We start from the raw sequence: 26,383 nt of genomic DNA on the forward strand, positions 1-26,383 counted from the left end.
TTTGGGAAAAGAGGGTGCGTGGGGGGGGGGGTTATTTGCCATCCGATCACTTTGAACTCTTAAAAAGAGGACAACTTAGCTACTTCCAAAGTTTATGCGACCACCCCTGCCATAAAAACCTTGAATGTCCCCAGGGCACAATAAATTATTAGAGCATAATAAATTACAACACTTGCCCCGGGCTCTGAGGGTTTTGCCGACCACGGATTTCTTTTATCTTATCTTTGAACTATTTTGAATAAAATGGATATATCAAATTTTATCGGGTGCATTTAAGGAAAAGAGGGCGTGGGGGGCTAGCTGTCTAGCTGTCCTCTGGTCACTTTTGACTGGGCGCTAGACGGGCGCTGGAACTTCTGATTTTCGATCGATTCAGCCCATTCCGAAGTTCAAACGACCAACCTTTCCATATGCAGTGCCATTGGAAAAAGTAATAATAAATAATAATAATAATAAAACATTGAAGCCTTATGGCATTAACTACAGGCAGCGCTATAGCGTTGTCTCTGATAATAAACTTATTTCATGTGATTTCTTGTTAACACCATTTTTTTTTAACATGAAGCTATTTTTTCCTCTGTCTCAAGCCATTAGCCTAATTTTCTTTTCTTTTCATTTTGAATCATGAATCTTATTTAAACATTTGAATCAAATTATGTCTGAACATATATTCATGAACATATATATATGAACACATGTTCTTTCTTTCTTTATTTTACTAACTTTAGTTATAATTTTGACTTCCTCATGCGAAAAGGGAGGGGGGCTTCTCCCTGAACACGTCTCTAGCCACTGCCTAAAGTTCAATGGTATGTCCTCATATCCCTGGAAGCGAGTTGATAGTTCTGTCACGTTTTTGCTTGTGATCTGTTACTAGAGCAAAATAATCTTTTTTATAGCCGAACTTATAGCCTAAATTGTGCTAAGCCTAAGGGAGCATCAACTGTTGGTTAGATACCATGAATAAATTTTTAGTAAGAAGATACTGTACAACCAGTTTGACGTTGGCATTTGTGTTTTTTTAGTTTAATTCAATGACCCTCCAGAGATTTATAAATTCTCTTGTCAGTTTAAAACATTTAAAACCAGTACCTGTCCTTGGGTTGACGCCGTCAAGCTAGTCAAAAAACTTGTAATATCAGTATATTCTTTGCAAAATAAAACAAGCTCAGTTGCCGAAACACGTGAGAAAGAAACATAAAATAGCAATCCGAGGTTTACAAAGCATCTTTTTGCAAGTTCACCGCTTGTAAGTTTTTTTATAATTAACTTGTGCAAAGATTTAGCTGACACCATACTTATTCATATTAAGATGTGTCTAATCGTCTATTATAGTTCGCAAAAAAACCCTTCTAAAAAAACACCTTCTCAATTCATTTCTTTTAATTCTTGATTTCCTTTTTGATTTCGAAAAGTGATAACTTTTGAAAGGTTTGTGTCCAGAGCGACCTTCCCTCTGAAATACTTCTTGGAATGGAGCACCTAGGGATTTTTATTGGGGAAAAGTTTGGAACCTCTTGAGACCTAAAGCCTTTCTTGTAATGTAGGGGTAGCAAGCTTCATAAGTCTCATGTGAAAGTGAAAACATTTCATTGTTTCATTTGTTCAAATTAAAAATTCGCCACAATACCAGCTCATCACACGCAAAGGGAGAGAAGCAGTAATATTTTTAATTATTATTTAATTAATTTTCAAACAGAACATTAATTCATAAGTAATGTTTGGCATACATTAAAATAATAAAATCTACCCCCCCCACCCCCATTGGTTGTGCTCTCCCGCTGGAAGAAAGAATTATTTGGAAGTGCAACAAATGTAAACATTCAGAGGAAACAAAGCAAACTTTACGGCAATTTCTTTTCAAACCTTAACTCCCCCCTTGGAGAAATTTCTGTAGGCTCACCCTCCGGGAAAAATATCTATGTGTGTCCTTGGAATGTGGGTTATACGAGGTCAGTGGTGGTTTTTCAAACTCAAATCGACATATTCTAAATATATTTTAGCTTTTTTTGGGACTGCCATTTTTAAGGGGTTAAAATTGGGAAAAGGGGAAGGCGAAGAGATGCCAATTCCCCCAAAACCCCATAGATTTTTTGGGTCCCCTAGGTTTTGTAAAATATTATTTTTGGTATATTTATGACAAAACGAAAAAATTTTGTTTTGTTTTTTAAGAATACCCTTTTTCAGTATTTCCGTTTAAAAAAAACATTGCCCCCCCCTCCTCTACACTTTGTGAATCGGCACCAGTTCATTCCTTTGGGCAAAAAAAAATATATTGAAAGGACAGCAATCCGTAATACAAAGGTGAGAAAAAAAAATTACAAACATTGGAACAAAAACACGTGGAGTGCGAAGTGGTTATGTCAGTTTAATGACGAGCACGGAACTGTTTAATAAAATGAGCATCAAATAATTTGCCAAATAGGAATCCAATGAACTGTGGATGTTTTCTAACGTGTCCTGAAATACCCGGGCGGAAATCACTTGGGTTGTTGAACCCTTTACAGCAAGTTCCTGGCGTTTCTTGTTCTTCTATAGAGGTTGTTCACTTACATCAGACAGCAACTGGGGTCTTTGGCTCCGCCTGTGAGCTGCCGCGGAACTAAAACAATTCTAACCCTGAACTTGACATAAGTGTTTCACCTTGGCTTTAGTGCTAGAATACAGAGAAAGCGCCAAAACTTATATCCATCAGGCCAAGGACCTGAGTCAGTGAATATCGGTTAGTGTGCAAAGTATGAGGATGCTTCAGCCAGTTCGTTACCCTTTTAGTGGCTTATTTCTAGTGAATGATCAATATTTGTGTCAGTCAGTCAACCATGTGGGTTACTCTTGTCAATTTACTTTTATGTAAGTTTATGTCATCTTTCATCTGCTCTCACTTCTATTGACATAAAATAAACTGATAATGGTCCTTTATAAAGTGAATTCCAGGTATCGATGGATTATTTGTCTTATAAGTAGGATTACTTTTGTTCACAGGATTGATTCGAAAATGTCAGTTCCTATCTAATTCAAGCGAAAGATAATGTCTCTTCACTTACCTCCTAACAGGCTGGACGATAAAGAATCAATTTGTATAAAAATGTGCTGAGGTTAGGAACAAAGCTTTGATTTATCTGTGCAGCATAACACATTGGGCTGTTTTAAGGCCTGAATAAAACGCTGAAACGCTCTAAGGAGAATATAGACCAGTCAAGATTTGACAAGCATCAAGGTTTGAATCTATTACTCAAATACATATTTTGATGACTAATGAACAAAAAGAGAGTGGTAAAGATATAAGATGCTTATTCATGAAATGTTCATCTGTTGAATGGGGTTGCTCGATCTTTCTTTTTCTTGACCAGCAAGATCGACCTGAGATAATCCTCGAGAATATCCGATTCCTATCCAGCTGAAAAGAAAGACGAGTTGCTATAGTGCTTTCTTTTGAAATATTAGATAGTAAAATGTTGATCTACATGAGAAGTTCCTTAAGGTCAGGAATAAACTCTGGGCTTATCAAGTATGCTCAAAATGGTATTAGAGGGGTTTACAGGATAGCATATAAAATTGAAATGACAAGACACTAAAATAGAGTGGTAAAACGAGATTCCAAAAAGTGTGAAACTTATTATTGTGACTCAAAATGACTTTGTTAGTACTTTTGTGGATAAGAGTTAGTTAACCTACAAATAAAAATCGTACCCCAAATAAAAACCAAAGAAATTGGGATGGTCCAAACCTTTACTAGATTCATCGATGGCACATGGTCAATATTTCGTGGGGTAGCAGAGTCGGTAAAATTTACGACTATCCATATTATTGACTTACCAATATAGTGAACGTACTACTCGATCCCTTTTTTTTATGCTCTATACGAATGTAATAATCGTTTCTATCATAAATTTAAATTGAAGCACTTTTGACCTAATCTAATGTAACCCAAATTAACCTTATTATATTTAATTTTGGCGCTGAGAAAATGTAGTATTATTTCGTCGAGAACGACCAAGACAACAGCACTGAGAAAACGTATTATTTTGTCGGAAAACGACCGATAACTCATACTTTAATTGAAAATTCGTCATTTTTAAGATCTACAAAAGTGCTTAAATATGAATTTTGCGATAGAAGCGATCGCTTTATTCGTAAAGAGCACAAAAAAGGTATCGAGTGGTATGTTCACTTTATTGGTAAGTCAATAATATGGACAGTCATGTATTTACTGCAGAGTTTTTTCATAAAAAATATACCTAATTTTCCAAGGAAGGTCATTTAAAAGACAGCAAATTCAGTTCCGATGGATGTAAATGTGTCATAAGCTATCTCATTGATTTTAAAAAGCTTCTAAGAATCCTTGAATTTCATCAGTTTAAGTCTTTTACCCAACTATTTGGGTAATTAACCTCCACACTGTCACGTTTGTGTTTAATACGTCAATTTTATTAATCACTTTTCTTTTTAAATACTCTTATGGTGATTATATTTGTTATTTTATTTGTTTGTAGCACGATGTAAGTACATAACAGGATTTAATGAGTTATCACTTTTCAATTTTCTTCAGCCTCGCTCAAAGCCAAGGCCGCTTAATCCAAAAGTCGAAAACAGAGTGTATCTTATCCCCCCAGTTCAAAGATTCCTCTAATTTTTTAAGAGCATGATCTTCCTCTAAAACTTTTGTTTTGTGCTCTAACACAGCTTAATAGCTTAAAACACGACTCCTGTGTTTAGTGAGGAAATTTGTTTAATAGTTAAAATCAGGATGAAAGGAAGTACCGTAGCTTCTAATATGAAACCAAATAATTGAGTTCAAAATTGCTCTTAAGGCTTTTGTTTGGAATAAAAAGATATGTTTATTTTAAAACACTCCAACTCCTTGAAAAATGTGTCTTTGTCAGTTGTGTCACCTCCGAAAACCGTGCATGAGCTTTAAACACATCGTCATAGTCAAAGTCGAAGGATTTATTTTGTGTTCTATAATTTGATAAGAGAGCGGAAAAATGGTTTTGTAACTTCATGGCAATAGCTTTTCCTTGAGAATGTGAATAAGGAAAAACCTGTCAAAAATGTGAGTTAGATAATACGACTTCATTTTCGTTTAATTATCGATGATGATATATCACGTAGTTTTTTACCCAAATATAATGACATATTTTTTCATAATCATTGCTGATTCTACTTTTTCTATATACGAAGTATATGAACCTATGACGCTGCGCATAATAAATAACGACTTCCCCCTCCCTATAGCTTTAGTAGCAAATTTTCTGTCTTTGGCCAAGTTTTGTTTTGAGCGTTTTGAACCATTAAAACCATTACGTATTGAGCGTGTCAATATTTTTTCCGGCACTTTTTTTGCTCCTCTAAGCTCCTTATAGTTCAAGCATCTTTTCAAGTCTTAACTTGAAAAGATGCTTGGAATAAGGGGCTTGTTTCAAGTTTATTCAAATGCTAGTATGATATTAGATACTATTATACTGATTTAAGTCGTAATTGCATGCATAAGTTTCTTTAAAGAATTACCTTGGTGTTTCGACGTAAATAAGATCCTTTCGCTTAAATGAAACTCCGCGATCTTTTGCGTTCTAAACATAGAATAAGCAATCCCATTGGTTTACTGGAAGGCATACTTTTGGCGAATTATTCAAAAATGTTTTGTTTGCTTTTAGGTGTAGAATTGGCTCTTGGCCATCCATCACTTAATCCAATTTCATGCCAATATGAAGAATTGAAATGCCGTACCTCAATTGGAACTATGTAAGTATTTTAAAATGTAACATCTCCAGTCGCAAAGTACAGATAACTTCCAGGCATGGGCACGGGGAGATGTGCTGCTGGGGAGGAGGTGGGCATATAGATATTTTTGGATGAGAAGGACGGAGATTCAAAAAGAATAGTTTCATACCAGAGATCACGTAATTTTTTTTCAAGCATTGCACTTTATGTATATTTTTTCAAAATATCCTATGTATGCTTCAGATAAGTTGTGTATTTTTGTTTGTTTGGATTTGCACCCTCCCCCTGAAATATTACCACCCCTGAAGTACATTCACAATTCTCTTCTATTCAAATGACAATCTTTAAATACAAGCAACAACAAACTGACACTTCCAAAAAAAAAGTTTTAAAAGACTGGTTAGTCAATGAAATAACTTTAACATAACAGTGAAATTTATTTTCTTTCCCAATTTCAAGCTGGAATGATCATGCAAATGCCTCTTTTACCTGTACGTGACTGTATAGTTTTAAGTGCAGAACAAAAACAAATCGATGACAGATAAACGGAGAAACTATTTTAGTATCACCATATGAAGGCTACAAAAAAAAAAAAAAAATTCTCAGAGGCAAGAATTCGCCTAGATAAACACTACGGTAATGTGATTTTTTTGGGGAGGGGGAGACAAGCTCATAAAATGCCAATTATAGATTATATTAAAAAAAAACAGGAGGCTATAGGGAAATCGTAAAACTATTTACATTCAAGTGGAGAAGAGGCGAATGAACAGGTCCTAAAAGCTCTCTGATTGGGACAGGTTCAGATTAGTGAAGCTCATGCTCACCATTTTTATGTTTAATGCCTCACGGAGTCACAGTTTTTTTTATGCCTGAACATATTTAATTTATAAAGCATCGCTCAGTGGCGCCAATTCAAAAAACGTTGGGGGGGAGTCGGGTGATTTTTTCAAAATCTGGAGGAGATTGTTTTCAGTAAAAAAAAATAGTATATTCACTAAAAACAGAAAACAAGTTAGTTTTCAAAATCTACGAGGCACAGTATAAATCCCTCCTCCCAGTTTATGCCCCTGAAAGTTCTGCCCTTCCATTTACAGCAAATGACAAAAATATTTATATATGTTTATAAATGGGTGGAACTTTAATCAAAGATAGTGATGAACAGTTAGGCTATACAACTATATTCCAAATATTTCAATTTCATATCCGAAAATGTTTTCCAACTCCAATACAAAATATAAAGAATAAAAAGTTGTATTAAGAAGAGCAATCACATTAAAAACACACATACAACCATCTATATAGTAAGAACAGTTAACAGAGAGCAAGTTAAATAAATAATTTTTGCTTTAAAGCTGCAAAAGAAACGACTAAATGAAATACAGAAAAAGCAAACTGAAAAGTCTCCTAAAAGAAAGCACCGAGAATACCAAAAAAATACTCTAATGTAGTTGGAAAGTTCCTAAAAAATTAGAAAGAAATTGGGGAATTCACCCTTAATAATTTTTTTCCATTGATCCTTTTGAGCTAAGAAATTTAGTGCAATTTGTCAAAAACATTACTTTACCCAGCTCAGAAACCATTTAACTTATCAATAATTAACTTTGTTAATCTGCTTATATTATTAATGACGATAATAATTGTACTGAATAGCTAATAATCTCTGTTTAAACGTTATGATGGCACAATGGTTATGTGAAAAAAATGTAAAAAAACTCTAATAAGAAAAATCAAGTTTTTGCTTGTTTGTTGGGATTTCATTTTGTCCTACCTTTGGAGTGTGAGATGTTTACCTATACGGAAGTGAAATCGGAGAACCGAAATCGGAGAAGCTGTATAATTGACAAATATAGTATCATGTGTTTTGGAAAATAATGTGTAGGAGGGTACATAAGGGATAGGGAGGCTTTAAGTCTGAACCGCTTATTTTTCTTTTGCGGAAACTTTTGATTGACACTTTGTCAGAGCCTGAAGCTAATTTCCTAAAACAATTCTAAACAGAGTTTTGTGTCATCAGTTTTCTGCGTCGTACAAATATGGTACTAGAATACGAGGTTAGATCGCGATGCTGCTTCTCTGGAAACACGTGGTTTAATGGGAAAACTAAATAATTCAGAAGGCGTAGAAAAACAGTTTATTCGCCTGCATTTCAGTACAAGAAATGAAATGCTATTTAATTTTTTAAGAGAGGTGGTGACTCGTCTTCACTGCAACTGAATTTCATGTTGCTTGATGAAATTGAAAAAGTCTTTTTCTTAGCGAATATTCAGTTCCCTTGTGTTATGAAAGATGAAAAATTTTGTATTCAGGCAGGTAAAATTTTGATCAAAGCGATTAAAAGCTTCCTGTTTATGTAATGGTTACTATAAGAATTCTTTTTAAATTAGCCATTTTAAACAGTTTTTTTCCGAGTACTTGTCTAGGATGACTTCAAAGGATTTTGTTTCAATCAGCCAGAACTTGCCCAACGACATCGGTTGATTGCTTGACAAAATTTATCATTTCTTATCACAGCTTAGGGTTTGACTGCGTTGGAAGGTTCTTATTCTAACCAAAGAATATCAGAAACTGATAAGTGAGAAAACTTATATTTCCCTTACAGTAAATAATTAATGCCATCTAACATTAAGCAGCAAAATCATAGAGGTTATTATAAAATGCAGGATAAAAACATCATATTTATTCCCCTACTTAGTTCATTTTTGGTTTAGATTGATTTTAATTGTTTTTACTTCCAGTTACTCCCCTCCAAAATCCCCAGAACTTTCTTCTGTGGATTTCTTAGTCTCTATTGCTACAAAAGTGCTTAGTATACCCATAAAAACTCAACTTTAGGAGAAAATCAACTGAACATTCTTTAGCCATGACCAAATAAGAGTCACTAAATCATGATATACAAGTTTTCCAAATTGACCATAACATGCATATACGCTCTTCGTAATCCTGGAAAGCCTTTAAAATCTGCGTAATCAATTTTTATGAAAAAAAAAGCTTTTTATTCTGAAAAAAAACTTTTTTTATGAAAAAACTGAAATTTAGCTCCGGTTAAAGAATAAAAAGGACGAAAATATAGGTTGGAATTATAAAGGGATTGGGTTTCGGGTTTGCCTTAATATTTGGGCCTTCTGATGATCATACAAATCAATATATCGTTATTGATGTCACAAACAAGTTGCATTTTAGTTCTAATTTTGTTGAATCAAATATACATTTTCCTAAATTAATTATGCTCTGTGTGTGACTTATAGAAAAAAATTCTCCCCAAGTTAGACTGCGCGAAAGCTAGAAAACATGAGAAAAATGATTTGAATCTATGGATGAAACACTTTAAACCGAAAATGGTGGTTTAGATTTGAGAGAATCTTATGTTTGACTGACAACCGTGAATATCCGAAGTGGAAGCAAACAATGCGTTTACTTCGCTTCCTTTAGAAGACCAAAAATACTTTTGCGATATTAGCAGAAACACAACATATTCTTTTGAGGAAGATTTCGTTTTCTCTTTCGCTTCCCCTGAGGAACAATTGCCGACCAATCGACCAAGCAATGGTGATTTAAAATTTTCCAAACTGCTGGTGCTTTAGTGCTCTGACTGTTCTTGAATTGTCGCCTCGGTATGCAAATGTACTCTTAACGAAGCTTCGAATCGAAACAAATAAAATTATTTACTGATAGCTCGATTTTCATTTTGCTTGATGAAGGGCTGTTCGTACTGGGCCAGAGCTTTTGTAGCAGGGAGGCTGTATGAGCGGGACAATGCTTAAATTACTAATTATCTTCCAAATTTGGTGATCCCTAGAGAAGGCTACATTCCTGCAGAATTAATCCTGTATCAATTACAATAGTTAACACTACTGTCTGTTATCTCAAGGAATAACGCCATAAAAGTTAAGTCCAGCTAAGACATATTTAGTTGTTTTTTTTTTTTTTTTTTTTTTTTTTTTTACATTAAATATCAGACATATACAAGAAAGTGTAAGATGATGCGGTTACATTTTCAAATTTAAATGATTTATCGATTGGGCTTTTCGCATTTGAAATTCAACCAAAATTACTGGATTCTTTTTCCAACGAAGTGCCTTTCTGACCCCACCTTCCATCATCTCTGACGTGATTTTCTGTCTATTTCCATACTTCTCAGACATTTTACCTGGAAGTTATATTGCTTTTGTTGATTTGATAAGGAAAACTGAATGAAAAATAGCGTTTTTTCTAAAAGAATAAAAAAAGGATTCATGTCTAATTTGATTTATTGTTCTTAAAAACATTCTTTTCTTCTTGGCTTCAGTAAGCATTGTCATCAAGCTAGAGCAAAATCTAAATTTGCCAGTTTTTATATTTAATTTGTTTAAAAATGAAAAATTTTATGTCTAACAACTTTCCAGTTAGCTTATGTCTGCTGACAGACGCTGTTCAACGTAGTAAGCACGGTTGATCATCTTTATTCGGTGCCATCTACAGTTAGTACTTGCGTATCTGAAATGTAAATATTCTTATGCTTTAAATACGGATAAGTCTATGAACTGCTTTGGTTTTCACTGGACTATCTTCATACAAGCTTACTGGATTGAAATTCAATTCACCCTTCACAGATAGTTGACTTAAACCAATGAAGAGGTGGCCGACCCCGCACAAGTACGCTGCAATGTACAGCTCCAGAAGAAAGCATGTTCAGTCGCCATTAAAAGTTATGTTATTCTGACGAAGTCGAAGTGTCTCAAGGCTTCATTGTAACGAGATCTTTTTTTTTCAAAACCTGTCAATGGATTGAAATGCTGCAACTTTGTTGGGATAGGTCTCGTGCCCAAAAAGGTCGGAACAAATCAGAGAGGAGAGATTTCGGAGCTTTATATTGTAGCTGCTAAAAAAATTTCTCTGAAACTTACAGTTTATCTTCCTCTAAAATTGGATTCTTTGGCTAGTCTCTCTTGAAACTAAGAGAAGAGTGAGCCATCAGAGGCAATGATTGAGCAGAAATAACAAAAAGATAACAAAAAAAGAGAAAAAAGAAAACAACTCCTAGACCACTTCCATAAAAGGTGGTGCCCGGGCTTGATAAACAATAATCAAATTTCAAAGCCTTCATTTTCAAACAGAGGCTACTAGCCCAACTGACCCAAGGTTTGAGTACCACTAGCCCCTGAGGTGTGCTCCATCCAACATAATGTAGCTTGATGTATATATAACTCAACTGAATAAAGGTTATAAATTTGCTATATTGTTCTTCCATCTGTAGTCACGGTGGATAAAATATACACCCAGGAAAAGAAGGTAGAAGAGGGGATTCCGAGGATCAGCATGTGGGAACTTTTTAGGGATAGTACATTATCTGTATTAATATTTTTGGGGTGGATAGTATTGCGTGTCGAGGAATTTTGTCAATGGGAAGTTGAGCAGAAATCCCATGTTAATTGTAGCTTTGTGTTAAAGGGTCACTACGTAAGTATATGAGCAAAATGTTTATCCAGAGACCCATAAAGACTTAATTTGACACTGGATTTCAGTTCTATAATCTATTATCTAAGAGTAAGGTTCTATATTATACATTTTATTTTAACTTTTCTGAGACTTAAGCGATGCAAATATTTTTTTTTTCAGGTGTAAACGGCCATCAGAATTTTGTCGAAATGAAAAAACAACTTGTGAAGGAGAAAAATCAGTTTGTGGTGGGTATACGTTTAATTTTTCTCTTTTTGTTTTGTATTGGACTTATTTGAAATGGATAGTCCTTAGGTCACATAATTTTTACATCCCTACTAGTCATTCTTAACATTTTAAATACCAATACAGAAATGCTCTCAATTACTCTAAAATATACCGTTCAATTAAAACCCTGTTTCGAGTGTAATACCGATAGGCAATCTGCCTCTCACCTAAAATGGTGGTGAGACGGGTTATTAGAATGCTCCTAAAAATGTACTTTTCTTAAGCAAAAGAGCATCTGTCCTGACTTTTTCCCCTTCAGAAGAGGCTCATTTCTTAGTGGTGTAATTTCGTCAAAATCCCGGGGGAGGGGGGCAATGTCTGAGCCAATTTTCCCAATTCAAGTCAAAATGACAGAGAAAACCGAAAAATGATCCATATGTTACCATGAAGGCAAAGATATACTAAAGAAAACTACCCGTTTCTTTGGATGCTTGAATCATGCAGGCTTATTTAAGTTTTGACCAAATTTTTGCAGTAAACTACATTCCAGGTGAGGGAGCAAACTGAGCTCTGGAAGGGCAAACTTGAGTCTGGAGGGGGTAGTTGCCCCGCCTGCCCCATAGCAAATTACGTCCCTGTCTTAAATGTGGGAAAAAAATGCCCTAAAGAAACAGACGAAGTACGTGAGAAAAATGTTCGCATAATCAACTATTTTGAAGTGGATTGCAAAGTAGGGTATTTGACCCACAAAATACTTTACTTAAATAGTTTGAAGTTTTTCTTGAAGCAAAACACGTACTAACGATATTTTAGTGTCAATGATCGGTAAAACAAAAAAAAATATGATGCTTTATCGAGGTAACTGTATGAGTTACATCATACTTTCCCTATTTGGTAAGCGAAATGCGGTCATTGTACCATTAAGAAATCACGGAAAAATCTTTTTGTAATGTCATATTATAGAGTTAGGGAAACTTAAAACCGGTTATGCGTAACGTTTTCATTCAATGAATCAAAATGATTGCCATAAATGATAATGCTAGAGTTCAAACAAGCAAGTCACTACATTTATCTTGAAAGTGGAGGCGAAACCACATTATTTAATTATTTTTTTTAATTAAGGACCGAGATCGAATAGAATAAACAGGAAGGTGCTTGTATGGTTTAGCGACCACACTTTATAACCTGAGCGATCACACTCTAAGTGGAGCTATGTTAATCATATTGAAAAATTACAAAATATGATGAAAATATAATACGTTATTAACAAAATTATGGAAACTACAACAGAGAGTCATGGAAAGCAGGCCACCCAGAACGTATTATATTAAATACTTAACTTAGCTAACTCTATATATTAAATATTTCATCAAAAAATTTATGCATAGTAGTTTATCTCGCTCAGGCTAAGCTGACTATCTCCGAGTCCAAACAGAAAACCAGTTTTTGTTACAGATCAAGAACAGATTGTGGTCGCAATATCATATAAGTGCCAGGACTTAAGAGTTTGATTGTGGGTTTGGTCCTTTTGACTATTACATAAAAAAACTAGTTTTTCTAACTGTAAGTAAGGAGCGACAATAAAACGTAAAACGAACAGAAATTACTCCGTATATGAAATGGGTTGTCCCCTCCGCAATCCCTCGCTCTTTATGCTAAAGCTTTTAATTGTTTTAAAAAGCAGAATTGTGGTAAAGAGTCAAACTTTAGCGTAAAGAGCGAAGGATTGCGGAGGGGACAACCCATTTCATATACGGAGTAATTTCTGTTCGTTTTAAGTTTTAATGTCGCTCCTTACTTTCAGTTAGAAAAACTAGTTTTTTTATGTAATTTCTGAACGTTTTTGAATTAATGCATGTTTGATTTTGGCTCTCCACACATAAATTATTAAAATGAAATTTACATTTTAATTTCTTTCTTGGCTAAATGGCTTTCTCTTAGTTCTGATCAGACGATTTTGAGAAATAAGGGATGGGGAAGGAGGCCTAGTTGCCATGCAATTTTTCGGTTACACAAAAAGGCAACTATAAATTTTAATTTTTAACGAATTTTTTTATTAGTGAAAAATATACGTAACTTAAGAATTAACTTATTTAACAAACTTTTATATTCTTAAATTTTTATTATGTATATGAGGGGGTTTGTACCCTCGTTAATGCCTCGCTCTTTACACTAAATCGTAAGTTTTGTGCCGATTCTTTATGAATGACCCCTGAATCAGAAAGGCCGTAGAATAAATAGTTGAAATTACTAAAAATACTATAGCATAAAGAGCGAGGTATTTATCTCCTCCTAAATACCTCGCTCTTTATGCTAAAGTATTTTTAGAACCCCTCATACGCGTAATAATCTCTGTTCGGTTTAAGTTTTAATGCTACTCCTTACTTTCAATTGAAAAAACTTTTCCATGTTTATTTTTTCATTGTTTTTGTATAGTAATTTTAGAAAATCCTGCGCCCTTTTCATTGAATTTTTCTTCCCCCATGACATATTTCTCCAATGAAAGCTCCTCCCACATAGCCCCTCCCCTCAACCCCACCCCCAAAACCAAAAAAAAAAATCCCCTGAAAACGACTATACACTTCCCAATAACCATTATTATATGTAAAAACTGGTCGAAGTTTGTAACTTGCAGCCCCTCCCCCAGGGACTGTGGGGGAGTAAGTTATTCCCAAAGACATAGTTATGATGGTTTGTGACTGTGCAGAACAAAATGGCTATCTCAAAATTTTGATCTGTTGACTTTGGAGAAAAAATGAGCGTGGGAGGGGGCCTAGGTGCCCTCCAATTTTTTTGGTCACTTAAAAAGGACACTAGAACTTTTCATTTCCGTTAGAATGAGCCCTCTTGCTACATTCTAGGACCACTTGGTCGATACGATGACCCCTGGGGAAAAGAAAAAAAAACAAAAAACAAACAAACAAATAAACACGCACCCGTGATTTGTCTTCTGGCAAAAAATACGAAATTCCACATTTTTGTAGATAGGAGCTTGAAAATTTTGCTATAGGGTTATCTGATACGCCGAATGCCATGGTGTGATTTTCGTTAAGCTTCTGTGACTTTTAGGGGGTGTTTTTCCCTATTTTCTAAAATAAGACAAATTTTCTCAGGCTCGTAACTTTTTAGAATTTCGTTTACTATTGAGCCGGGTCGCTCCTTACTACAGTTCGTTACCACGAACTGTTTGATAACTTTCAATGATTAAACGACTCTTTGGAAAGTAAGCGGCAATATTCAATGGGCGAGATCTCCTGTGCGTGGGGGCAAAATAAGAAGTATGGACATAGAACGAGTTTTAGACTCTTAGAGAAAGAAAAGAAGTCTAGGAAAAACACAGGGTAACTGTTAACCAAAGTACCACAGAAGGGGTAATTGTTAACCAAAGGGGCACATTTGTATTAGCCCTACAAAATTCTGAAAAAATCTTCTTTATCATTTTAATGCATGCACTAATCAATCAGTTGAGAGGAAAAGTCAAGTTTTCGTGAAATTATATTGGGAATATACATAGTCACCAAAATAACGTTCCCCGTCAAAATAACAGCCCCGTGTTTCAATTTTAGTAAAAACAACAAACAACTTTAGCGTAAAGAGTAAGGTATTGAGGAGAGAGCAGCCCATCATATTTGGAATAATTTCTGTTCATTTTTCATATAATACCGGTAAATCTGGCTCACCCTCTATGAAATATACCCCTCCACCTCACGGAAAACTCCCCGTGGAAATTTCATCCAACATAAAGCACACCCCTTTCAAACTAGCTTCTGACAGTTCCATTATCACTGAGAATTCCCCACCTGTAGAGTTCCTTGTGAACGATTCCCCATTAAAAATTCTCCTTAATATTTTTTCATTAGAACAAGACTTTAATCGGCTTCTGGATCACTCCAGAAAATTTCCCCTTCATTGGAAATTATTTCCTAGAAAATAAAACACGCGGAAAAAAGCCCACGGATAGTTCTTCCGGAACATATCCACATAAATGATTTGACAAAGAGAATGTAATACAATTACAAAGAATTCCGTATAGTAATTCTGTCAAAACCCCTCGTGTAACATTTTCACTGGAATACACACTCCCAGAAATTTCCCTTCTCGAGGAAGATTTTCCTTATAGAAATCCGACCCAAACAATCCCCCCAACCCTTCCAAAAAACTTGCAGTAAACTTCCCAATAACGAATGCTATACGTAAATAATTGGCGAATTTCTTAACTTACAGGCCTTTCCCCATGGAACGTGGGGCGTCGTTTTCAACCTAAAGACATAATTATTCAATCTTTCGACTGTACTGAAGAAAATTGCCGCTCAAATGTTTTTATTAGGTCATTTTGGGGAAAAATGGTCGTTGTTGGGGACCCAGTTGTATTCCAGTATTTTTGGTCACTTAAAAAGGGCACTAGATCTTTTAATTTTCGTTTGAATGAGCCCTCTCACGATATTCTAGGACCACTGGGCCGATCCAATCAGCCCTGGAAAAAAAAAGTAAAAAATAATCACACACCCTTGATATTTATTTTGGCAAAAATACAAAATTCCACATTTTTGCAGATAGGAGCCTGAGACTCTTACAGTAGGGTTCTCTGGCTCACTTAATCTAATAATATATTTTCTATTAAGATTCTATTACTTTAGGGGGTATTTCCCTCTTTTATCGAAAATAAGCCAAATTTTCTCGGGCTCGTAACCTTTGATGAGTAAGACTAAACTTAATGAAACTTATACATTATAAATTAGCATAAAAATCCAATCCTTTTGACATATATATTGATATCAAAATTCTGTTTTTTAGAGTTTCGCTTACTATTGAGCCAGGTGGCCCCTTACTTACAGTTTGAAAGATAAGTTCTTGTGATATTGTGCACTTTGAATGACCCTATCAAAATTTGAATTTCGACCCACGAGTAGAAATTGGGTCCGAGTTATTGAACTCGAATTGACACTATTATTTGATTATGACAGTCATTTGTATCCGTTATTAGTTGAATTACTAAGTTGTTTCTTGATTAATTTCTAAGAAATTTGACTAAATATGGGCAGAAAAGGAACAGCAGAGGGCTGAACTTGAAGAGTGTTCACGTCCAACGTGCTGGTCTGAAGGAGGAACATATTTCCCAGGGAAGATCAGTCATACCAAACCATTTGAGTATTGTCCCTGCGTCACCAAGTCTAAGGAGTGAGAAAAATACCGCATCTACTGAGAGTGATAATTTCTTTAGAGTGAAAATCATAACGTCAGGGAGAAATCTGTATTGCAAGCAAGGGCACCGGCAGAAAATTTTCCAGGGAAAGGGGGCAAACGCAAAATATCATTGGTGGTTGAGTGACAGGAAACATATTTCAGGAATTTTTTTCGTAGGAATAAGTTTATTTTAAATACTTTTAGGAAAAACTCTCAAATAAAAAGAGTAATTAGATTGTATGTAAAATGAAACAAAATACAATAAATTTTTGAACGACAAGGATTCCTGGTAAAGGGATCAATTTATTTAATCAATAATATTTTCATTATTATGCATTTAAATTTAAAAGAAAATCAAATTCAAACCAGACTTGCCTTTATGCAATTTTCTACCCCTTAGAATAGTTTACAGAAGGATTACAGATGCTAAAAATTCACCCTGCCTGCATAGATACCTCCTTTTGATTTTATAATGACCATGTAAAATCTACCTCTTTCATAACAGGACCATTCTTCCTCTCGAAATTCAGTCCCTTATATAATCAGACATTAAAAAATAGAATAGCGAAAGAAAAAAAAAATTAAACTTACTATCTAGCTGTCAAATTAACGTCTTTTTTACTGTCCTACTCAACTAAATAAAATGAACAGGCTCAAAAAAAATTTCGTCACAAGAGAATCTTATCAAATGGTTTGTGATTAAAAAACCGGTAGTAAAAAGTGACAATATTCACTTAAACTAAAAATATAATTCTCATGACAATTGTTATACCAGCAGTAATGGCTTTTTATGTTGATTCTAAATATATAAAATTCTTTCAGTTTATCGTTACCCACCCAAAACTAAAAATCCGAGTAAATTTGCCTGATTTTCAAAAAAGGAAACACCTCCCAAAAAGCAAGTGATCTTATTGAACATCTCTTTGTTAGATTCATCATATCAGAGAACCATACCATAGAGGCTTCAAGCTACAATCTTGAAAATGTAGAATTTCGCATTTTTTTTTTCAGAAGAAACATCATCGATAAATGTTTATTTGTTTTATTTCTTGCCATGGGTGATTGTATCAAACCGAAGGTCCAAAATAATTGGGAGGGAGCTCATTCAAACGTAAATTTAAAGCTCTGTTTTAAGTGACCATACAATTTGGGTTGGGGGAAAGTCTTGTTTTCTTGTTATTTTATGGCACCAAACTACGAATATATCGAGAAGAGGACGAATTTGCAATCAGTTTTTAAATTCTGATGAGGTAACTGATTTAAAAGTATAAAAAACTATATTTTAGGGTTCTCAGCTGCAAAAGAAGTAATACCACACGGTGGCAGTACTGGATTCAACCAAGTTGATTCGCTTTATTTGTAATGAAATTAGGCTACAGTTGTTAATCTGTAATTGTGTATCAGCTATAATGAAGCGGGGGTTGAGTCATTGTCTAGGTGGGATAGGGTAGATTCCTAAAAAAGTACATTTTAATGGACAAAATTCTTACTCTTCATGAAGTTTCAGATAAATGTTGAAAGAGGTAGAGTGGGAGTAGGAATTAATTAAATTGTTTCTCTATAGAGCTACAATGTCACATTTCAATATATACTAGCAAAGAGGTTGAAAAGGCAAGGGAGGTCATCATCACCCCGCCAGGAAACTTCTTGGAGATGGCATAGACTGCTAGGAACTCGTTTTAAGTTTTAATGTCGCTCCTTACCTTCAGTTGAAAAAACTTGTTTTTTTTTATTTAATTTAAACAAGAGCTAAGAGCTCATATGGCACTTGTGACGAGGCAAGAAGAGCTAAGAGCCAAGAGCTCATATAGTATGAGCTCTAACATAATTCTAAGAATCAATAGATTGATTTAAAAGGAAAATCAGAGGCTTAATGCCGGTCAGGATTTAAAATAAGAGCTCAGAGTCACGATATTCTTCTAAATATCAAAATTCATAACGATCCGATCACCCACTCGTAAGTTATAAATACCTAATTTTTTCTAATTTTTCCTCTCCCTTTAGCCCCCAGATGGTCGAATCTGGGAAAACGACTTTATAAAGTCAATTTGTGCAGCTCCCTGACACGCCTACCAATTTTCATCATCCTAGCAAGTCCAGAAGCACCAAACTCGCCAAATCACTGAACCCCTTCCCCCAACTCCTCCAAAGAGAGCGAATCCAGTACGATTCTGTCAATCACGTATCAAGGACATTTGTTCATTCTATCTACCAAGCTTCATCCCGATTCCTCCTCTCCAAGTGTTTTCCAAGATTTCCCCCTCCAACTCCCCCAATGTCAAAAGATCTGATCGGGATTTGAAATAAGAGCTCTGAGACATGAATTCCTTCTAAATATCAAATTTCATTAAGATCCGATCACCAATTCGTAAGATAAAAATACCAATTTTCACGTTTTCCAAACATTCTGGTTTCTCCCTCCAACTCCCCCCAACGTCACAGGATCTGGTCGGAATTTGAAAATAGAGCTTTAAAGCACATTATCCTTCTAAATATAAAATTTCATTAAGATCTGGTCACCCTTTCGTAAGTTAAAAATACCTCAATTTTCAAAAATTACCCCCCCCCCTAACTCCACCAAAGAGAGCAGATCCGGTCCGGTTATGTCAGTCACGTATCTTAGACAGGTTTTTATTCTTCCCATCCAGTTTCATCCTGATCTCTCCGCTTTAAGTATTTTCTAAGATTTATGCCCCCCCCCCAACTGCCCCTCAATGACGCTGGTTCCGGTTGACATTTAAAATAAGAGATCTGAGTTACGAGGTCCTTCTAAATGTGAAGTTTCATGAAGATCCGATCACTCCTTCGTAAGTTGAAAATACTTAATTTTTTCTATTTTTTTCAGAAATAGCCCCCCCCCCCAATAGAGTGGATCCGTTCCAATTATATAAATCACGTATCTAAGACTTCTGCTTGTTTTCCCCATCAAGTTTCATCCCAATCCCTCCAATCTAAGCGTTTTCCATGATTTTTGGTTCCCCCACCCCAAACTCCCCCCAATGTCAACAGATCCAGTCGGGATTTAAAGTAAGAGCTTTGAGACACGATATCCTTCTAAATATCAAATTTCCTTGAGATCCGATCACCCGTTCGTAAGTTAAAAGTACCTCATTTTTTCTAATTTTTCAGAATTAACCCCCCCCCCCAACTACCCCAATGAGAGTGGATCCGTTCCGGTTATATCTGCTCTAAGTGTTTGCCAAGATTTTAGGTTTCCCCCTCCCAACTCCCCCCAATGTCACCAAATCTATCCGGGATTTAAAATAAGAGCTCTGAGGCACGATATCCTTCTAAATATCAAATCTCCATGAGATCTGATCACCCGTTCGAAAGTTAAAAATACCTAATTTTTTTCTAATTTTTCAGATTACAGGATCTGTTCCGGTTATGTCAGTCATGTATCTAGGACTTGTGTTCATTTTTCCACCAAGTTTCATCCCGATCCCTCCACTCTAAGTGTTTTCCAAGATTTTAGGTCCCCCTCCTAAATCCCCCCCTCAGTGTCACCAGATCCGGTCAGGATTTAAAATAACAGCTCTGAGACACGATATCCTTCCAAACATCAAATTTCATTAAGATCTGATCAACCGTTCGTAAGTTAAAAATACTTCTATTTTTCTATTTTTTCCGAATTAACGGGCCCTCACTCCCCCCCCTCAGATGGTCAAATCGGGGAAACGACTATTTCTAATTTAGTTTGGTCCGGCCCCTGATAGGCCTGCCAAATTTCATCGTCCTACCTTACCTGGAAGTGCCTAAAGTAGCAAAACCAGGACCGACAGACAGACCGACAGACAGACAGATCGACAGACCGACAGAATTTGCGATTGCTATATGTCACTTGGTTAATACTAAGTGCCATAAAAACTAAAGTCAATGAAAAAAGGGATTGAAAACTTAAACGAAAAGTAAACGTTGATTTGCCAGAATTTTGATGGGTATGAAGTCTTCTAAGCCCACCCTCAAAAAAAGGCTGACATAGTATCTTGGCAATATTTTCCCGGGATACATTTTTGGTCCTAAAACAAGAAGTACTATTTTGTCTTTTAACCAAGCCCCCTTTCTTCCTATATTCGTCCCCTCGTCTTCTGTATACAAGGTCTAGGAACTTAGCCATGGAGGCAGGGCTTGAAGTGGCAAATGAAAAAAAAAATAATTATGCGTTTTGGGTTGAATGGCTTCTTGTGTCAGGATTTATTTCCAAGAGGCACGCTAGAGCAGTAGCTCCACTAGTAAAACAGCTACTGTATACCCCGGATCACCAGGTCAGAGCTATGGAACACGGGCATGTACATGCGCCTATGGCTATGGCTACTTTTGAGCAAAAAACAAATATTAGGGTTACTCCTGCTGGACTTTATAATCATAGAATTGATGGGTTTCTTGCTGCCAGCCCGGATGGTATTGTTGCTCTTCCTGAAGGATGAAGAGCGATTCTCGAATTAAAATTTCCTGTCACTGCTAAAGACATTTCAAGGACAGGCTGGCTTGATAGAAATATAGGGTTTCCCTTGACAATAAAAACACTGTCCGTTTAAAGAGGAGCCATAATTATTTTTATCAAGTTCAAATGCAACCGGAATGTTGCGATCTCGGCCTGGGATTTTTCAGGGTTTTCTTCGGCAAAAAAGATATCCACGTTGAAAAAATCAACCACGACAAAATTTTCTGGCAACACAAAATGTTTCTGAAGCTTCATAAATTTTATATGGAAGCTTTGTTACCTGAAATCGTGGACGGAAAAGTGCCATGTAATATGGCGAGCCATTAGACATTCCGGGGCAAGTCGACGGATAAATAAAGCATCAAATATTCAGGTTGGGCTAGCTAGGTTAGTTTCTAGCTGAACTATATATATATATATATATATATATATATATATATATATATATATATATAATTCAGCTATATTGTACCCAAATAAACCTTTGTTTAGCGGTCCATGTCATCAAAATTGAGGTTGGGTTAAAGCCCTGGTAGGGTTTCCTTCAAACTTACCATTCATTTTACATATTTATATTCATATATCTACATATATCCGTAAACAACCGACATCTAACGAAAATCTTTAAATTATTTATGTATTTATATTTTCCAAATAATTCCCCGCTCCACTACCCAAAAAAATACTCTTGATTTCCACGTTCGACGATTTTTGTAGTTGTTTGTGCATTAAAACTTTTCTGGCTAATACTCTCCCCCCCCCCGGATGATTCCCTCCTTATGCGGTTACTCTTCGAAAAATAATCCCTTCGTATAAGATTTCACTCATTTGATAAAATTACCAGTTCAATCAAGATTCCTTATCTTGAACTATTTTTCTTCCGTCAAGGTGTGTTGCATTCGTAAAAACAAATGCGCTTTCACTCATTCATTAGCAAATGCCAACATTTTTTTATTGGTCAACCCCCAATGTCTTGATTGATCTTGATAAAAAGACCCCTGGAGAGGTCACTAATTGAAGCTTTGTCCTTAGAAAAATTCACCGCCAAGAGAGAGATATTGAAAATCGAGCTACAAGTTTTATGTACCACATTACCTTAAATCTCAGGCTCAGTAAAGCCTAGACAGATAGTCTCTGCGAGAAGCAAACGTAAAAGGGTGATTCAATTAGTTTATCGGTTCTTTGAGCCATTTAGAGGCAATTTGAGATCAAAAAATGATTCAAAGATTTATGGCCAACCATGTGTACAAGACTTACACGTAAGTCGGTGAATGAGATTATTCATATTATGTGAGCCTTGTCTACTAAGACTTTTGCCAATCCAAGCAGCTAAGGCCAAGGGTATGGAAAGAAATTTTGAAGCAAAAATAAATGAGAATGAAGAGTAGAGAAATGTGCATTTAGAATACTTGTGACTACGACAATCATGACAATTTAAACCGTGGGACCTTTTTACCTGCCTTTTCTTATTGTCACTTTTTGATGATTTCTTGGGAGCTTAAAACTTTGCAGTCTTTGATACTACGAAACTGCGATAAAAGAGGTTATTCAGAATAAAGATAGTTTAAGTTTTTCAGATGGCCTCCGAGGAATCATTTTTCTGGAAGAAAGTGAAGTGTGTAGTGGAATATCAGAGAAACCTTTCAAAAATTTAACTTTGGAAATGGTAAGTAAAATATATGTACTATGAAATATTTAATGTGAAATGTATCATGGATAATTTGAAATAGTCAATGAGTCATGGTTGGGTGTGTAACCAGAAAACTCACCAAATTTATTGGAATACTTAATAATAGTTAAAATCGGTTTATTTCATGTCGCATTCACACATTTTCTGTCCAAAACGGCTATACCTCAACAAACGATTGGTGACTGGTGAAGGAGGAAGGTAAGATCATAAGAAAATAAATCAAAAATGATCTTAAAGCACTGCTTGAATTGATAATATAAATGGTAAATGTGCAAATTCTTTCCACTTTTGACTTTACATTTTATTGTTCAGCATTTATCAGCACTGCTAGTAAAATAGACGAGATTTTTATTGTTTGCATCTTTAAACATTAAAATGGCTTAAGGTAGCTTTTCTTGTGGTCTGTAACCAAATCTTAAACAAATAAATTAAGCAAACAATATGTTTCTTAGTGCTTTTATTATCAAAATTTTAAGAGGAACATATACAGGAAAATCTTTGTGCTTGGTCACCTGGAAATACTTTTTCGCTGCAATCTCTTAAATTTATCACAAAATTTAATGCTAACATTCGTTTTTTTTTAAACTAATTCCTCGTAAAGCATTTGACTCTTTGGCTCCTTAATTGCTGCTCTGGCACAAGTATCCACGAATATTTTTTGTTAAAAAAACAAATAGTGAGAAAAAGACTTTTTTTATAAATTAAAATACTTCTATAAATCGAGAACATGTATAATTTTTGGTTTAAGTTAAAAGATGGAGAGGCAATTATAATTTTTATGCTGGTTTAAAAATACGTAATGAACATTTAGTTTAATTCTATCAGTTTTCATAAACGTCAACACAAAACCTGTACAAGCTACCGGCAGAAATTGCTCGTATTATTCCGGCGTACTGCGATCTAGCTACGCCGGAATAATAACAATCTAGCTACACATCTTACGGGTATTCTTATACGATTTTATTACACCTGCTATGTATGTTTGTGGTTCTGGTGCAAAATTTGTAATCGATTTTTCGATAACTTCAGAAAAAGTGGAGAGTCGTCAACTTCTATGTTTAATAACTATATGAGTAGTGCTACCTCTATTATTTTCAGGGGACGGGTAGGGGGTAAGCTGCTGAGCCTACTACGTCCTCAAGAAGTTATTACACACACCTGGGTCTGACGCAATACTATAACGCATGTGTATAGTACACCTACGTAATAAGGAGGGTTTTCTAAGAGATGTAGGTGCATACTAAGTTATTGGAAGGCTTTACTTTGATTGTTATGTAATAGGGTTTGGTTGTTACATAATAGGGCTTTGGCTGTTACGTATTAGGACATGTTAGAGTCCACTAGTCAAGCCGAGGAGTTTTATTAAGACATTTAACTTCAAGACGTTTTTCAAGACATTTTTTTTCAAGACTTTATTCAAGGCCTTTCAACAGATGTCGAGACATTTTTAAGACATTTTATTTCAAGACCTTTGTCAGGACTACTTTAGTTCTTACGTAATAGGGAATGTTTACTTATGTTAAGGATGACGCATTCTAACGTGATTTGTTTCTTCAGGGGCCCATGGGGATCTCCGCTTGTAAATCTGGAAGATACAAACGTGGTATGTTACATTATACTTTAAAAGATTTAATTTTATTTCAAGGTGTTTTTCTTTAAGGGGTTTTTTTCTTTTTCAGATTTCATCTTTCGAGACATTTTTTCTCAGTGGAATCTTTATATTCCAAAGATTTTATGTCCACATTAGGATTTGAAAGGGATTCCACTCAATGGAATAGAGCGCTAACCAGCTGGACTATGAAAGCCTTTCTAACATTTAGATTTGACTAATACATTCTGCAGTATGAGGTGTTTCCCAATCGGTGGATTAACTGTCTCACTTAAGAGAATGATTAAATAAATTGTGGTGTTCCCATATGGCTGCAATAATTGACACGCAGAGGGGTAAACCGATTACTAATTTGTTTTTAATTTGGCATGCACTTGCGTGTTAGGAATGCTGTAGAGGGTGCTATCAGATAATACTGATGCTTTTTCATGACATATTTTGTTTAGTAGTAGTCTTTTACTCTTTCGGAAGTTAAATTTGATATTAGAAAGGAAATAAATAGCGAGAATATCAGCATGTCTAGAATATGATACACCTTCCCGCATAATATTTGCGCTAATACTACACAGAATTTACGCTTAAATTAGAGGCATTCTTGAATGAGAATACCATAATAAATGGGCTAAAAGGTGCTTAAATTGTGCAAACGATTATCTATCGAAGTCTTATCCTGAAACAAGAAGTCTAAAGAATGAAGACTTTTCATTGTGCATACAAATTTTGTTAATAAATAAAGTTAGAAAATAATGAAATCACTGAAAAAGCAGTTGAAACTAGACAACGGAAAAAACAAAACATAAAGAAAACTTATAGAGGATAAAACATAAGCAAAAAGAACCATTAATTAAAGAAAAGTGGGAACCTTACCAAACAATACCAAAGAGGGCCTAGCATTAAATTCCACTATCCACACCCTAGTGAGTTATTCCAACTAGCCCCTAACCTAACCACCAGGTGCTCTTAGCATCTGATTCCATCGTCCCTGAGAAACCGATTCCAATGGTAACCAGGCGAGCATTCCAGCGGGGGCCCCCTAGCATCCAATTCAACCGGACCCCTTGCATCCAATTCCAACAGGACCCTAGCAACCATTTCCAATGGAGTTCCTTGCATCCAATTTCACCGACCTCCATAGCAACCAATTCCAATGGCAAAGCCCTAGCATTCAATTTCGACGGGGCCCCTAGTAAGACAATTCCTACGGGGCCCTATCATCCAATTCCTCCGGGGGTTGGCCCTAGCAAGCAATTCCAGTGGGGTTGTTATTAGAGATATGTTTAAATTCGTTTCCTTGACCATGTCTTAGATTTCAGTACCTTTCCGCCGGGAAAATTTCTTTTAACACATCCCACTTTAACTTTAAGCACTAGAGATGTTAGTCCAAGCAGTCTAGAAGTTAGTCTAGTAAGGTGTTAATCTGGCCTCAATTGGTAGGAACCATCTGAAGTACTACTAATGGGGTTTTTTCATTATGTTTAGACGATAGATTCTAGTGTAAACGTACATTTTTGCGAGAAATTAAAGTGGAAGGTGTTAAAGAATTTTTTGGTGGAGAGGAACTGAAATCTAACACTCGAAATAAACGAGAAGTTTTCATTAAGAGGCCTCAATAATTACTCTTAATATGGTTTAAATTTATATAGATAACAATCCCCTGAAATTACTTCCAAGACTCCCCTCATGTGATTGGATGCTTAGGGTATCCAATCTTAAGAATAATTTCCAAAGTTGTCATGACGCATAAAATCTTTTAGATATCCTAGTTTTCTAACTTTTTCTAAACATTTTAGTTTGTTTTTCCAACGAGGATAGGTTGCTAAGTTTATCTCGCAGTGTATGTAATTTACTACCTCCTTGGTTGTGATGAATTTCACATCTAAAACAAAAAAACCTATTAAACCATCAAACTTAAGACTGATAAAGCTTGGATGAAAGTGTAAGTAAACAAAAAATGAAAACAAGTCCACACAAGTCAGTTGTTCAGACTATCATTATATGACTTAAATATATCAAAATGGCAATATCAAACAACATTATTCATATATTGTGAAATCACACTATGAAAAGTATGCAAGCTTACATGAAATTTTTT

The 26,383-nt window shown here is 35.3% G+C and overlaps 1 protein-coding gene across 5 annotated transcripts in view; it reads left to right on the forward strand.

Moving 5' to 3' along the window:
• The first annotated feature begins 1,125 nt into the window (after positions 1-1,125).
• The window catches only part of LOC136038659 (trypsin-1-like), a 75,573-nt gene continuing 50,315 nt past the window's right edge, over positions 1,126-26,383 (forward strand). The window contains exons 1-4 of one of the 5 annotated variants that reach the window (XM_065721921.1): positions 1,126-1,249; positions 5,655-5,742; positions 11,317-11,384; positions 22,570-22,658. In XM_065721921.1, coding sequence (XP_065577993.1) covers positions 5,741-5,742; positions 11,317-11,384; positions 22,570-22,658 — 159 coding nt within the window. In that variant the 5' untranslated portion in view covers positions 1,126-1,249; positions 5,655-5,740. Of the gene's footprint in view, positions 1,250-2,357; positions 3,218-5,654; positions 5,743-11,316; positions 11,385-22,569; positions 22,659-26,383 lie in introns of those variants that run through there. The other 4 variants (XM_065721924.1, XM_065721920.1, XM_065721922.1 and 1 more) reach the window with 4 other exon arrangements.

The sequence above is a fragment of the Artemia franciscana genome, chromosome 18 (genome assembly GCF_032884065.1).
Source record: "Artemia franciscana chromosome 18, ASM3288406v1, whole genome shotgun sequence".
Classification (NCBI taxonomy): domain Eukaryota; kingdom Metazoa; phylum Arthropoda; class Branchiopoda; order Anostraca; family Artemiidae; genus Artemia; species Artemia franciscana.